At 43.3% G+C, this 16,702-nt stretch overlaps 1 protein-coding gene and 1 long non-coding RNA gene across 4 annotated transcripts; both read left to right on the top strand.

Annotated features, from left to right (window-relative positions):
* Window positions 1–291: 291 nt before the first annotated feature.
* LOC123743250 (IgGFc-binding protein) lies at window positions 292–11,916 on the top strand. The gene is made up of 2 exons (XM_045719419.1): window positions 292–864; window positions 10,871–11,916. The coding sequence occupies exons 1-2, from the start codon at window positions 850–852 to the stop codon at window positions 11,180–11,182; spliced, it is 327 nt and encodes a 108-aa protein (XP_045575375.1). The 5' UTR covers window positions 292–849; the 3' UTR covers window positions 11,183–11,916.
* A 1,135-nt stretch (window positions 11,917–13,051) lies between these two features.
* On the top strand, window positions 13,052–16,412 carry LOC106605626 (uncharacterized). Of its 3 annotated transcripts, none has more exons than XR_001328911.2 (4): window positions 13,052–13,663; window positions 13,807–14,342; window positions 14,895–15,404; window positions 15,557–16,412. It is a non-coding gene; the product is annotated as an uncharacterized lncRNA (long non-coding RNA). The 3 variants fall into 3 exon arrangements; XR_001328908.2 differs by having other exon boundaries at window positions 14,476–15,404; XR_001328907.2 differs by having other exon boundaries at window positions 13,807–15,404.
* The last annotated feature ends 290 nt before the right edge of the window (window positions 16,413–16,702 follow it).

Raw genomic sequence — 16,702 nt, 5'->3', positions numbered from 1 at the left:
GATTTTTTACCGGGATTAAATGTCAGGAATTATGAAAAACGTAGTTTAAATGTATTTGGCTAAAGTGTATGTAAACTTCCGACTACAACTGTACCTTCGAAGGGCATTGGTTTGGCTACCAGGGGACTTGTGTGTACCAGCTGGTGGCGCTGTGCACCCAGAATCCGGGCCTGTTGCCGTTCAAGGTGACGATGCAGAATGACCACGGCGGGAGCAAGACCGTGGCCTACACTAAGATTGTCATCTTCACCATCAGCAGGGACTACCCCCTTCAAGGTACTCGTGAGTGTTTCTGTATAGCAGCCTTAAAGTATGGGTCGCGGACCTGTTAATGGTGGGGATCGTGTCAGAGTAAATGTATAATTATTTAATTACTTCATTTGGCTAAGAGCAACTGCGGTCCCTGTTCCGTGCGCTCTCTGCTTAACAGCGGTGTCTGCTCAGTTTGACAGTTGCGCGAGAAGGAGATGCCCGTGTACTTCGCGGTTTACCAGATATTTTTTCTGGAGTTTTCTTGAAGATCACTCCGCGACACACGCTGCAGCGCTGTCGTTCAACAGCAGATGATGCCCTGTAAGCAACTGATTTGTCATTCCCACTCGCCAAATGGACTCATGCTCGAAACAAATTATGACTGAGCTCAACCGTCATGAAAAGCCAAAACACCGATGAGTTTCTCTCTTTCATACAAACTATGAGAATTAACGAGGACCTCCCTCAAAGTGTTTTGTGCGGAGAAGTGCTTAGTAATAAGTCAATCAAAACGAACAAATTCATATAACGACACGTCCTGACCATACATCCACAGTATGACGGTATACCCAGGGAATTCTTTCAGAACAGGACCGAATGCTCCAGGAAACAGTAAGTCAGCTAGCATGGCGTTGTTGTCATTTTATAAAAGGCGATAAGCAGAAATAAGGGAGTACTATATCTCATAGTAGTATATGTGAGTTTCTCTTTGAAACAATCCTCTGGCCTTGTATACAGCTAATAGCTAACGTTAGCCAAAACAAGTTAGCTAGCTACTGATAGTGCAACCCTAAGTAACAGTACAGATGAAGATGAAAAATGATCAGGCCTACTGTAGAATTTCTTGTTGAAAACAAGTCTGTTGGAACCGTTGCTGTTAAAATACAAGTCATTTTTATTCTGAACTGGAATAAACAGTTTGAAGCAAGATATTTTTTGAGGCAAACACACGCAGTATATTCCAGTTCAGAATAAAAATTAATCATATGACCTACTGGACTCAAACAAGGTTCAGAATGTCCACTAACTACCCTTCTATATTGCACACCCTTTAGTTTGTCAATTTTCATCTCACACATTTTTACATGAATTTTTCAAAATGTAACATTTCAATAGCTCCTTGGTGGCTCCACTACAGCAGGAAGTGGTCTCCTGCCTGACAAAGCAGTAGATGTTCTGGTACTGTTTGGCACCACCTACCTATGTCAGTCAGGGTTCTCAACTCAAGATTGCTTAAAAAAAACAAGTACAGACCTCAATTAGAGGTCGACCGATTAATTTTTCAGCGCCGATACCGATTATTGGAGGACCAAAAAAGCCGATACTGATTAATCGGCCGATTTCTTTTTTTAAATTTTTTTTTTTTATATTTATTTATTTAACATTTAAATTTGTAATTATTTGTATTTTCTTATTTTTTTTTAACTTAATATAATACATCAATAAAATCAATTTTGCCTCAAATAAATAATGAAACATGTTCAATTTGGTTTAAATAATGCAAAAACAAAGTGTTGGAGAAGAAAGTAAAAGTGCAATATGTGCCATGTAAAAAAGCTAACGTTTAAGTTCCTTGCTCAGAACATGAGAACATATGAAAGCGGGTGGTTCCTTTTAACATGAGTCTTCAATATTCCCAGGTAATAAGTTTTAGGTTGTAGTTATTATAGGAATTATAGGACTATTTCTCTCTGTACCATTTGTATTTCATATACCTTTGACTATTGGATGTTCTTATAGGCACTTTAGTATTGCCAGTGTAACAGTATAGCTTCCGTCCCTCCTGGCCCCTACCCGGGCTCGAACCAGGAACACATCGATAACAGCCACCCTCGAAGCATCGTTACCCATCGCTCCACAAAAGCAGCGGCCCTTGCAGAGCAAGGGGAACAACTACTCCAAGTCTCAGAGCGAGTGACGTCACCGATTGAAATGCTATTAGCGCACCCCGCTAACTAGATATCCATTTCACATCGGTTACATAAACAGCTCAATGCTTGAAGCACAGTGAAGAGCTGCTGGCAAACGCATAAAAGTGCTGTTTGAATGAATGCTTACGAGCCTGCTGCTGCCTACCATCGCTCAGTCAGACTGCTCTATCAAATATCAAATCATAGACTTAATTATAACATAATAATACACAGAAATACGAGCAGTTGGTCATTAATATTGTCGAATCCGGAAACGATCATTTCGAAAACAAAACGTTTATTCTTTCAGTGAAATACGGAACCGTTCCGTATTCGGGTGGCATCCCTAAGCCTAAATATTGCTGTTACATTGTACAACCTTCAATGTTATGTCATAATTATGTACAATTCTGGCAAATTAATTATGGTTTTTGTTAGGAATAAATGGACTTCACACAGTTCGCAACGAGCCAGGCGGCCCAAACTGCTGCATATATCCTGACTGCTTGCACGGAACGCAAGAGAAGTGACACAATTTCCCTAATTATAAGAAATTCATGTTAGCAGGCAATATTAACTAAATCTGCAGGTTTAAAAATATATACCTGTGTATTGATTTTAAAGAAAGGCATTGATGTTTATGGTTAGGTTTGGTGCAACGACAGTGCTAAATCATCACGTTTGGCGAAGTTGGCTGTGATTCGATGAGAAATTAACAGGCACCGCATCGATTTTATGCAACTCAGGACACACTAGATAAACTAGTAATATCATCAACCATCTGTAGTTAACTAGTGATTATGTTAAGATTGATTGTTTTTTATAAGATAAGTTTAATGCTAGCTAGCAACTTACCTTGGCTTCTTGCTGCCCTCGCGTAACAGGTAGTCAGCCTGCCACGCAGGCTCCTCGTGGAGTGCAATGTAAGGCAGGTGGTTAGAGCGTTGGACTAGTAACCGGAAGGTTGCAAAAACGAATCCCCGAGCTGAGAAGGTAAAAATCTGTCGTTCTGCCCCTGAACAAGGCAGTTAACCCACCGTTCCTAGGCCGTCATTGAAAATCAGAATGTGTTCTTAACTGACTTGCCTAGTTAAATAAAGGTGTAAAAAAAAAAAAAAAAAAACGGCCAAATCGGTGTCCAAAAATACCGATTTCAGATTGTTATGAAAACTTGAAATCGGACTTAATTAATCGGCCATTCCGATTAATCGGGCGACCTCTAGTCTCAATGCTGAGCATGACCTCAATGTTGCACTGTCAAAAACTGAGCCCAGAATAGACATGCTTGCTGAAAACTTCAACCAGTAGTACACCTCTCCTTAGGAACCGAGATAAAGACAGTTTCGGGTTGGATATTCGACAGTTATTCGCCTGTAGTTTTCCTTACCTCCACCAACAGCAGTTAGGGACCGTCAACATAGTGACAAATCAAATTGAAAAAGTTTCAATAGCTATTTAACCATTACTCCTAAAACTTTCAAAATTGGTTCTAGCTAACCCGATGGTACGCACTATTTTAAATTATTTATTTACATTTTTGAATTTCAATAGCTCATTAATCATATGACCTACTGGACTCAAACAAGGTTCAGAATGTCCACTAACTACCCTTCTATATTGCACACCCTTTAGTTTGTCCATTTTCATCTCACACATTTTTACATGAATTTTTCAAAATGTAAAATTTTAATAGGTCCTTGGTCATGTGACCTAGTGACTTCAAACAAGGTTCAGAATGTCCACTCAGTGGGCTTACACATTGCACACCCTTTAGTTTGTCCATTTTCATCTCACATGATTTTACATTAATTTTTCAAAATTTAGAATTTCAATAGCTCCTTGGTCATGTGACCTAATGACCTCAAACAAGGTTCAGAATGTCCACTGAATATGCATTCATATCACACACTCTGATGTTTGACTAATTTCATCTCATGCTATTAGACTTAAATCTGTAAGCTTTACAGGCCATCTACACCAAAAAATTAAATAGTTTTTTACCTAATTGTCACATTACAACTAACCATTCATTATTGAAAATATAACTATCAAACCTGCATTACATATACCCCGCAGCTGAAGGTGTCCTGCTGCATGGTGTGACTTATTTCCCCTCCTTTCCACTTTATGTCCACCCAGTAGTTTTTTTCATGGCAGGATCTTCTCATTTTGGAGTTCTCTCTTTTTTATGTAAACATAATGGAATTCTGATTAGTTATAGGCAAATGAATTCACAGGCCAAATGTGTATGCTGTTTTCCTTATCACTATAACCTAGTAGTAATTTAGTAGTATAGGTAATTTCCTTTATGCCTCCTTCTACACACAGCCTAAATTATAGGCATGGAACCATTTACAGGACAATAATAAAAGTAGCATATAGGATCCAACCCTATCACAGAGTGAATAAATGTAGAGCATTTGTAGTGACAGTTTCATCAGTACGTGCTTAAAGAAAGTTATATCACAGATGACAGTGCCCATCAAATCTATGACAATAGAGAATGAATGAATTGTAAGCACCAAAGTGTGTTTGTCAAAATAATATCTGAAAATGTCAGTTGTTGAACATAATACTTCTATTTGCAATAGCAATTTATGATATATGCAGTTGAGGAATATTCCATGTACCAACACTACATGTAGGACGGACATAAGACATTGCCACATATAGTATTTTTTATTTATTTTCTATTTCACCTTTTATTTAACCAGGTAAGCCAGTTGACAACAAGTTCTCATTTACAACTGTGACCTGGCCAAGATAAAGCAAAGCAGTGTGACACAAACAACAACACAGAGTTACAAATGGAGTTACAAATGGAATAAACAAACGTACAGTCAATTAACACAATAGAAAAGTCTATATACAGTGTGTGCAAATTTTATTTATTTTTATTTTTATTTCACCTTTATTTAACCAGGTAGGCAAGTTGAGAACAAGTTCTCATTTACAATTGCGACCTGGCCAAGATAAAGCAAAGCAGTTCGACAACATACAACAACACAGAGTTACACATGGAGTAAAACAAACATACAGTCAATAATACAGTAGAAAAATAAGTCTATATACAATGTGAGCAAATGAGGTGAGATAAGGGAGGTAGGCAAAAAAGGCCATGGTGGCAAAGTAAATACAATATAGCAAGTAAAACACTGGAATGGTAGATTTGTAGTAGAAGAAAGTGCAAAGTAGAAATAAATAATGGGGTGCAAAGGAGCAAAATAAATAAATACAGTAGGGGAAGAGGTAGTTTGGGCTAAATTATAGATGGGCTATGTACAGGTGCAGTGATCTGTGAGCTGCTCTGACAGCTGGTGCTTAAAGCTAGTGAGGGAGATAAGTGTTTCCAGTTTCAGAGATTTTTGTAGTTCGTTCCAGTCATTGGCAGCAGAGAACTGGAAGGAGAGACGGCCAATGGAGGAATTGGCTTTGGGGGTGACCAAAGAGATATACTTGCTGGAGCGCGTGCTACAGGTGGGTGCTGCTATGGTGACCAGTGAGCGGAGATAAGGGGGGACTTTACCTAGCAGGGTCTTGTAGATGACCTGGAGCCAGTGGGTTTGGCGACGATTATGAAGCGAAGGCCAGCCAACGAGAGCGTACAGGTCGCAGTGGTGGGTAGTATATGGGGCTTTGGTGACAAAACGGATGGCTCTGTGATAGACTGCATCCAGTTTGTTGAGTAGGGTATTGGAGGCTATTTTGTAAATGACATTGCCGAAGTCGGGTATGTTTGGCAGCAAGGGTATGTTTGGCAGCATGAGTGAAGGATGCTTTGTTGGATTGGAGATGTTTGATGTGAGTCTGGAAGGAGAGTTCACAGTAACCAGACACCTAGGTATTTGTAGTTGTCCACATATTCTAAGTCAGAACCGTCCAGAGTAGTGATGCTGGACAGGCGGGCAGGTGCAGGCAGCGATCGGTTGAAGAGCATGCATTTAGTTGGAGGCCACGGAAGGAGAGTTGTATGGCATTGAAGCTCGTCTGGAGGGTTGTTAACACAGTGTCCAAAGAAGGGCCAGAAGTATACAGAATGGTGTCGTTTGTGTAGAGGTGGATCAGAGACTCACCAGCAGCAAGAGCGACATCACGATTGTATACAGAGAAAAGAGTTGGCCCAAGAGTTGAACCCTGTGGCACCCCCATAGAGACTGCCAGAGGTCCGGACAACAGGCCCTCCGATTTGACACACTGAACTCTATCAGAGAAGTAGTTGGTGAACCAGGCGATGCAATCATTTGAGAAACCAAGGCTATTGAGTCTGCCGATGAGGATGTGGTGATTGACAGAGTCGAAAGCTTTGGCCAGGTCAATGAATACGGCAGCACAGTATTGTTTCTTATCGATGGTGGTTACGATATCGTTTAGGACCTTCAGCGTGGCTGAGGTGCACCCATGACCAGCTCTGAAACCAGATTGCATTGCGGAGAAGGTGCGGTGGGATTCGAAATGGTCGGTAATCTGTTTGTTGACTTGGCTTTCGAAGACCTTAGAAAGGCAGGGTAGGATGGATATAGGTATGTAGCAATTTGGGTCAAGAGTGTCCCCTCCTTTGAAGAGGGGATGACAGCAGCTGCTTTCCAATCTATGGGAATCTCAGACGACACGAAAGAGAGGTTGAACAGGCTAGTAATAGGGGTTGCAATAATTTCGGCAGATAATTTTAGAAAGAAAGGGTCCAGATTGTCTAGCCCGGCTGATTTGTAGGGGTCCAGATTTTGCAGCTCTTTCAGAACATCAGCTGAATGGATTTGAGAGAAGGAGAAATGGGGAAGGCTTGGGCGAGTAGCTGTGGGGGGTGCAGTGCTGTTGACTGCAGTAGGGGTAGCCAGGTGGAAAGCATGGCCAGCCGTAGAAAAATGCTTATTGAAATTCTCAATTATAGTGGGTTTATCGGTGGTGACAGAGTTTCCTATCCTCAGTGCAGTGGGTAGCTGGGAGGAGGTGTTCTTATTCTCCATGGACTTTACAATATCCCAGAACTTTTTTGAATTTGTGTTGCAGGAAGCAAATTTGTGCTTGAAAAAGCTAGCCTTGGCTTTTCTAACTGCCTGTGTATATTGGTTTCTAACTTCCCTGAAAAGTTGCATATCACGGGGGCTGTTCGATGCTAATGCAGAACGCCACAGGATGTTTTTGTGTTGCTTAAGGGCAGTCAGGTCTGGGGATCTCTGGATTTATTTATATAGAATGTGAATCAACTCCCATAGTACTGTAAAGACAAGCATCAAAGTAATTCCAATGTTTTTGCAAAGTCTTCTCAACGTCTTGGTTCCAACGCCTCTCATCTGTTCCTGGTTCTAAATTTCTTGAATGGGGTACGCTTATTTAAGATGGCGAGGAAGGCATTTAAAAAAAAATAACAAGGCATCCTCTACTGACGGGATGAGGTCAATATCCTTCCAGGATACCAGGGCCAGGTCGATTAGAAAGGCTTGCTCGCTGAAATGTTTCAGGGAGCGTTTGACAGTGATGAGTGGAGGTCGTTTGACCGCTGACCTATTACGGATGCAGGCAATGAGGCAGTGATCGCTGAGATCTTGGTTGAAAACAGCAGAGGTGTATTTAGAGGGCAAGTTTGTTAGGATGATATCTATGAGGGTGCCAGTGTTTAAGGCTTGAAGTAAGATTAGGGAGGTAAGGCAATAAATAGGCCGTAGTGGGGAAATAATTACAATTTCGCAAATAAACACTGGAGTGATAGATGTGCAGAAGATTAATGTGCAAGTAGAGATACTGGGGTGCAAAGAAAATAAAAAATATAAATAACAATATGGGGATGAGGTAGTTGGATGGGCTATGTACAGGTGCAATGATCTGTAAGCTGCTCTGATAGCTGATGCTTAAATATAGTGAGGAATATATGAGTCTCCAGCTTCAGTGATTTTTGCAATTCATTCCAATCGTTGGCAGCAGAGAACTGGAAGGAAAGGCAGCCAAATGAAGAATTGGCTTTGGGGGTGACGAGTGAAATATACCTGCTGGAGCATGTGCTATGGGTGGGTGCTGCTATGGTGACCAGTGAGCTGAGAGAAGGCGGGGCTTTACCTAACAAGGACTTATAGATGACCTGGAGCCAGTGGGTTTGGCGACGAGTATGAAGCGAGGGCCAGCTAACGAGAGCATACAGGTCGCAGTGGTGGGTAGTATATGGGGCTTTGGTGAGAAAACATGTGGCACTGTGATAGACCGCATCCAATTTGCTGAGTAGAGTGTTGGAGGATATTTTGTAAATGACATTGCCAAAGTCAAGGATCGGTAGGATAGTCAGTTTTACCAGGGTATGTTTGGCAGCGTGAGTGAAGGATGCTTTATTGCAACATAGGAAAACGATTCTAGATTTTATTTTGGATTGGAGATGCTTAATGTGAGTCTGAGGGAGAAGGTGAGTTTACAGTCTAACCAGACACCTAGGTATTTGTAGTTGTTCATATATTCTAAGTCAGAACCGTCCAGAGTAGTGATGCTAGGCAGGCGGGCGGGCAGGTGCGAGCAGCAATGGGTTGAAGAGCATGCATTTACTTTTACTTGCATTTAACCTCTCTCGGGGAGGTGGGACTCTAGCGTTTATTTTGGATGAGAAAAGGCACTTCACAAAGAAAAACAAACAACAGCCAAACAGTCCTGTCAGGTATCCTAACACACTAAACAGAAATTAACCACCCACAAAACCCAAAGGAAAACAGGCTACCCAAGTATGACTCCCAATCAGCGACAACGATGTACAGCTGTCCCTGATTGAGAGCCATACCAGGCCAAAACAAAGAAATACAAAAACATAGAAAAAAGGACATAGAATGCCCACCCCAGCTCACGCCCTGACCAACCAAAATAGAGACATAAAAGGATCTCTAAGGTCAGGGTGTGACACATGAGGCCTACCTGTGCGCCTTCCTTTAAGCACCTCTGTTTGAACACCCTGTCCTTGTTCCATACCACATACAGCCATTTGCGGATCTTTTCAGTGTCCATGTGAAAGATGGTTATTGCGAGGCTGTAACATTTTGTTAACTTAAAAAAAATATATATGTAACACCCATGTAAAATGAAGGTCTGCAAGCTTACACTTAAATTTAGAAAAATTAATGTAAAATCATGTGAGATGAAAATGGACAAACTAAGGGTGTGCAATGTGTAGGCCCACTGAGTGGACATTCTGAACCTTGTTTGAAGTCATTAGGTCACATGACCAAGGAGCTATTGAAATTCTAAATTTTGAAAAATTAATGTCAAATCATGTGAGATGAAAATGGACAAACTAAAAGGGGTGCAATATAGAAGTGTAGCCGGTGGACCTTCTAAACCTTGTTTGAAGTCATTAGGTCACATGACCAAGGAGCTTTTTACATTTTTGTAAAATTCATGTAAAATCTTATGAGATGAAAATGGACAACCTGAAGGGTGTGCAATATAGAAGGGTAGTCAGTGGACATTCTGAACCTTGTTTGAGTCAAGTAGGTCACATGACCAAGGAGCTATTGAAATTCAAATGTAAAAAAAGTTTGTACTTTGTACTAACTAATTCAACTAGGAATACAAATGCTGCTCACATTTCCACATGTGTATTAGATTTGGAAAGTGAATTAATGTCCAAATTGTGAAAATAAGACCTGTGCAATGATGTGTGCAATTTTTCCAACATTATGACACTTATTTGGAGTCTGTGGCTCAAGTGGTTTGAAAGCTATTAAAGTTTGAAAGCGCGAATATCCAACTTGAAACTGTCTTTACCTCGGTTCATTAGGACTGTGTTTTTGTTTTCCAGTCTACATCCGTGTGATTTAAAAAAAAAATATATGTATATATTTTTAATTGAACCTTTTTTATCTAGGCAAGTCAGTTAAGAACAAATCATTATTTACAATGACGGCCTACCCCAGCCAAACCTGGACGACGCTGGGATAATTGTGCACCGCCCTATGGGACTCCCAATCACGTCCAGATGTGATAGAGCCTGGATCAATCCGTTTATTCCAGTTCAGAAAAAAAGATGACTTCTATTTTAACATCAACAGCTCCAACCTAGACTTTCTTTTGACAATAATTTGTACAGTAGGTCTGATAAATTTTTCATAATCTATACTGTTACTTAGGGTTGCACTATCAAAAAGCCTGCGTGTCTGTTCTGTTTGTGTGATGTGATCAATCCGTTTGTTCCAGTTCAGAATGAAAAATGATTTATTGAATTAACAGCAACAGTTCCAACCTAGACAGATGTAAGAGTTAATGTGGGAAAATAAACATGACTAGCTATTTCATTATTTGTTTTTGTCTATATTGCATATGTTTTAGGCGTAAGGGCAATGAAATGTACCAATATGTACGTAAACTTGCATATATTCCTAAGCTTGGGTCCCAGGAAAACACATAATTTCTCATTTGGGTCCCAGGCTGAAAAAGTTTAAGAACCCCTGCTGTATAGGGACAGAATGTATGGGGGGGTTGTATATTTACAGGAATTTATAATTATGTTAGTTAGTATTTTAAGACTCTTGGTATTTAACACTAAGTGGTGGTTTATTTTCCCCCACGTGTTAAATTCTACCACACATGGTGATGTTACAGCTGTTTAAGCATTCAAGTCCTTAATCCTTGCGGATTTAATGAAATTAACATTTAATTGGGAATTACTCTGGATTAGTGAACAATGGAAAAATATTAAATCTATAGGCTCCCATATAATTCTCCTTTCTCTTTCGTCTCAGTTGGATGATCAGCTTGTGTCCCTGCCCCTGGGCCTGAACAGTCAGCTGATGGTGTTCTGCAGTGGCCAAAGGGCGGTGGTGAAGACTGCTGTGGGCATCACGTTGACCTTTGACTGGCACAGCACGGTGCACGTCAAACTCCCCAGCCCCTACCAGGGGGCAGTCTGCGGCCTGTGTGGCAACTACAACGCCATGCCCCAGGACGACCTCACTATGCGGGACAGTCATCCCGCACCTGATGCCACCTGGCTGGGTGAGAACTGGCGGGTGGCCCTTGTGCCTGGCTGCTCCTCTGGATGCCATTGGACATAATGCCAGTCCTGCTCTGACGCAGAGAAGAACATGTACAGCTCCCGCTGTGGCATCATAGCAGACAAGGCCGGCCCCTTCAAAGAGTGCCATGGCGATGTGGACCCCGCTCCGTACCTGGAGGACAGTTTTCGAGGCCTGTTATAATCATGATTACTAAGGGTCGGTGCGCGACGCGGTAGCAGCCTACGTCGCTGCCTGTCAGAGCAAAGGGGTGACCGTCCATTCCTGAAGGAGCGAGTGCTTCTGTCGTGAGTCAGAGTTACTTTGTTACCTTACATCATATATAAGGTTTAGCGCACATTTTTATCCAAAGCCATGTCCCCCTCGCTAAAGAAGTTTCTAACCTTGGGTCTTTTCCTGGTTAAATAAAGGTTACTTAGTCATGCATGCATACATTTTTTGTATGGCTGGTCCCAGGAATCAAACCCACAATCCTGTTACAAGCGCCATTCTCCAACAACGGAGCCATGATGTAATAAAATTAACTGTTAACATATAGCTTTAATATTCCACATTATGGCTTCTACAAATGTTTGCATAATTTCCAATCTTCAATGAAACAAATTGTGTATATACTTTTTTTCACACCTAATCGGAGTAGGTGTGCTTCTTCTTGAGCCACTCCTTTGTTGCCTTGGCCGTGTGTTTTGGGTCATTGTCATGCTGGAATACCCATCCACGACCCATTTTCAATGCCCTGGCTGAGGGAAGGAGGTTCTCACCCAAGATTTGACGGTACATGGCCCCGTCCATCGTCCCTTTGATGCGGTGAAGTTGTCCTGTCCCCTTAGCAGAAAAACACCCCCAAAGCATAATGTTTCCACCTCCATGTTTGACATTTACATTTTACATTTTAGTCATTTAGCAGACGCTCTTATCCAGAGCGACTTACAGTAGTGAATACATTCATTTCAATTTCATGCATTTTTTTTTGTACTGGCCCCCCGTGGGAATCGAACCCACAACCCTCGCGTTGCACACACCATGCTGGCGTCACAAACACCATACTCTACCAACTGAGCCACAGGGAAGGCGGTGGGGATGGTGTTCTTGGGGTCATAGGCAGCATTCCTCCTCCTCCAAACACGGCGAGTTGAGTTGATGCCAAAGAGCTCCATTTTGGTCTCATCTGACCACAACACTTTCACCAGTTGTCCTCTGAATAATTCAGATGTTCATTGGCAAACTTCAGACAGGCATGTATATGTACTTTCTTGAGCAGGGGGACCTTGCGGGCGCTGCAGGGTTTCAGTCCTTCACGGCGTAGTGTGTTACCAATTGTTTTCTTGGTGACTATGGTCCCAGCTGCCTTGAGATCATTGACAAGATCCTCCCGTGTAGTTCTGGGCTGATTCCTCACCGTTCTCATGCTCATTGCAACTCCACGAGGTGAGATCTTGCATGGAGCCCCAGGCTGAGGGAGATTGACAGTTCTTCTGTGTTTCTTCCATTTGCGAATAATCGCACCAACTGTTGTCACCTTCTCACCAAGCTGCTTGGCGATGGTCTTGTAGCCCATTCCAGCCTTGTGTATGTCTACAATCTTGTCCCTGACATCCTTGGAGAGCTCTTTGGTCTTGGCCATGGTGGAGAGTTTGGAATCTGATTGATTGATTGCTTCTGTGGACAGGTGTCTTTTATACAGGTAACAAACTGAGATTAGGAGCACTCCCTTTAAGAGTGTGCTCCTAATCTCAGCTCGTTACCTGTATAAAAGACACCTGGGAGCCAGAAATCTTTCAGATTGAGAGGGGGTCAAATACTTATTTCCCTCATTAAAATGCAAATCAATTTATAACATTTTTGACATGCGTTATTCTGTCTCTCACTGTTCAGATAAACCTACCATTAAAATTATAGACTGATCATTTCTTTGTCAGTGGGCAAACGTACAAAATCAGCAGGGGATCAAATACTTGTTTCCCTCACTGTATAGCCTCTGTGCCCCAGGCTGCCTTGCCACTTGTGTAAGCCTCTCCACATGTCACCAGTCCTGTTCTGAGGGCTGCCAGTGTGACAAAGGCTACCTGCTGAGTGGTGACGCCTGCGTACCGTGGCCCAGTGCGGCTGCTCTTACGGGGGGCACTACTACAGGAAGAGGGAGACCTTCTACCCCCAGGGTCTGAAACAGTGTACCTGTGGGGAGAACGGAGCAGTCTCCTACCAGAAGGCCAAGTGTGGTGCCGGGGAGGCCTGTAAGGTGGTAAACGGGGTGTTGGGGTGCCACCCAATTGGGCAGGCCACGGGTTTGGCGTCAGGCGACCTCCACTACATGTCATTCGGACGCAGGTTCGACTTCCAGGGCACCTGCGTCTACACGCTGGCCAAGGTGTGTGAAGACGACAAAGGCAGACTAACCGGCTTCACCGTGACTCAAGGGAATGAAAAGTACGGCAATGGGAAGGTGGCTGTCAACATGATCGCTGTGTCTGTCACAGCTATGCCATCAGCATTGTGCAGGGGATGAGCTGGAGAGTGATTGTAAGTGAACATCTTTTTGAACAACTTTTAGATTATTATTATTTTTTCCTATACTTAAAATAACCTGTAGTCCACGCCAGAGGTGGTGGCCCTGGGAGTTGTCCTTTCTGTGATCCTGTTTGACCTTGTCCTATCCAACACAGGTGGATGAGGAGCTGGTGAACCTTCCTCTCTCTCAGTGCTGGCCGGGTTATGGTGACCCAGGAGGGTTGTAACATTATCCTCCAGACAGACTTCGGCCTGCGGGTGCTCTATGACACCGTGTACTACGTCAAAGTCATCGTTCCCTGCACTTACCAGAGCAAGATCTGTGGCAACAACAACACCAAGCCAGACGACGACTTCCGCCTACCAAATGGTCAGCGTGGATGAGTTTGGGCAGGCGTGGGTGATGGACCGTCCTGGGGTAGTGTGTGGAGGCTGCGGCGGGCAGTGCCCAGTATGTGATCATGCCAAGGCATCCCAGTACGGCAGGCTAGACTCCTATGGCAGCAGACAACGGGCCCTTCTAGGCCTGCCACAATAAGGTGAACCCGGCAGCATACGTGGCCCACTGTGTGTTTGACGTGTGTGCCATGGACGGGGACAGAGGGACTCTGTGAGAGCATCCAGGCTTACGCCATCACTTGTCAGCACGCTGGGGCCCAGATACAGGCCTGGAGGAGCAGCTCCTTCTGCTGTGAGTTTGAACCATCAGATGAGATTACTGTAACCTGTTTACATGTTTAATTTCTACTGTTAGTTTCTTATTTTTCAGAGTAAATAACTCACGGACGCTAGAGAAGCTTAACCAAGTTTAATTCTTCCCAAAGGGTCGTTACAGCTGTATTCAGACAACAAAACATTTCTCACCATCACAGGTATATATAGCCCCACTTTGGACACTCCTCCTTCTCTCCAATCCTTACATCTTATTGTTCCACAGGAAGAGGGTAGTAAACCCTTATTACTCCCTTCAGGGGATCTGACCTGACCTCCTGACCTCAACCCCTCCTTCACCTAATCCACAGATGTCTATAGCAATCCTGTGATCTCCTCCCATCCACCCAGCACAGTCTTTCTACAGATCTCACTCCTTTATATACTATGCGTCTGATCTATCATGTCTTTAATATCTCACATTTTAGAATCCAACACTACTAACCACCCTGCAGAAAATTGTGATGTAGAAGTGATATACTGTATTAGTCTTGCATATTTAAATCCACTGTCAACTCTGTCTTCTGCCCAGCTAACAGCCACTACGAGCTATTTGCTGACACCTGTGGTACTAGCTGTGCCAGCCTGGTGGACTCCTTCACCTGCTCTTCTAGCTGCTTTGAGGGCTGCCAGTGCGACGTGGGCTTCGTCTCTGACGGCGACAAGTTTGTCTCCATAGATATGTGTGGATGCATCTACGACGGCCTGTATCTGATGGTGAAGCGATAGAGCACCCTACTATGTCTATTGTACATGGTGAGGTGTGAGAAGCTGATCTGTGCCAGCAGAGAGGTCTGTGGGGTGAAGGACGGGGTCAGAGGATGCCAACTCAAACAGGGGCACTGCATGGTCCACCCTGGTGCCCACTTCACCACCTTCGATTGCATGAAGGGGGTTATGAGGTAGCCTCTGACCAGACCTCTGCCAGTGGTTCAGGGTGGTGGTGGACGTACACGTCTGCAGTAACGGAGCCTATCCCAATGTGGCTACAGTCTACGTCTTCTTCAAGTATGTCACTGTCAACAGCCAGCACAACACCTGGGTGAGTAAGGCTGAGGAACGAGGTGTGATGAGAAATCCTCCACAGAGCACATTTACTGTAGCAGTTTGCGCAAAGAAATGTAGATATTTTTGGTAACCTTATTCTGTAATGGACATGACTGACTGTCTTCGTCCTCTTCCTGTATCTCCCAGGTGAACGGTCAGAATGTGTCCCTTCCCAGCACTCCAGCCAAACAGCTGTCTGTCAGCATCGCCAACAGGACAGTGGTCATCGAGAGGGATTCTGGTGTGCGTGTCACCTACTCCATCTCCCAGGAGCTATTCGTTACTCTCGACAACCTTGTAGCTTGCTACGGCATAATGTTAGCCATTCCCCTCTGCTTCAGTGTGCTGTTGTCTTTGTTTCTCTGTTTTGCTACTTTGTGTGCTGACCCTGATGATAAAATGGCACCAGAAGAAATGGCAGCAGTTTTACAGGAGCCCAACCAATTGTGCTATTATGTGTTTTTTATGCATTATTTGTAACTTATTTTGTACATAATATTTCTGCAACCGTATCTTACGGCAAAAAAGAGCTTCTGGATATCAGGACAGCAATCACTCACCTCGGATTAGACAAAGATTTTTTCTACAACAAGCAGGACGCACAGGACATTCTCCAAACACCCGACAGGGCTGACATCCCCGTTATTTGCAAGAGGAAGCGACGCAGGTACAGAGGACAAAGAGCCGGATGCCTCGTCAGGACCTGCAGAAGGCGAGTAGGAAAGCTGCCGTTAACATCAATACTACTCGCCAACGTGCAATCATTGGACAATAAATTAGATGAGGTACGATCACGAATATCCTACCAACGGGACATCAAAAACTGTAATATCCTATGTTTCACGGAATCGTGACTGAATGACGACATGGATATTCAGCTAGCGGGATATATGCTGCACCTGCAAGATAGAACAGGGGTAGACGAGGGGGGGTGGTCTGTGCATATTTGTAAACAACAGCTGGTGCACAAAATCTATGGAAGTCTCTAGATTTTGCTCGCCTGAAGTAGATTATATTGTGATAAATTGCAGGCCACACTACTTGCCTAGAGAGTTTTCAGCTATACTTTTCATGGGTGTTTGTTTATTTATTTACCTGTACTCCACACACAGAGACGCGTACAAAGATCTCCCTCGCCCTCCATTTGGTAAATCTGACCACAACTCTATCCTCCTGATTCCTGCTTACAAGCTAAAATTAAAGCAGGAAGCACCAGTGACTCAGTCTATAAAAAAGTGGTCAGATGAAGCAGATGCTAAACTACAGGACTGTTTTGCTGTCACAGACTGGAAC

Source organism: Salmo salar, chromosome ssa05, assembly GCF_905237065.1.
Source record: "Salmo salar chromosome ssa05, Ssal_v3.1, whole genome shotgun sequence".
In the NCBI taxonomy this organism is placed as follows: domain Eukaryota; kingdom Metazoa; phylum Chordata; class Actinopteri; order Salmoniformes; family Salmonidae; genus Salmo; species Salmo salar.
This window is presented reverse-complemented; position numbering and strand designations above follow the sequence as displayed.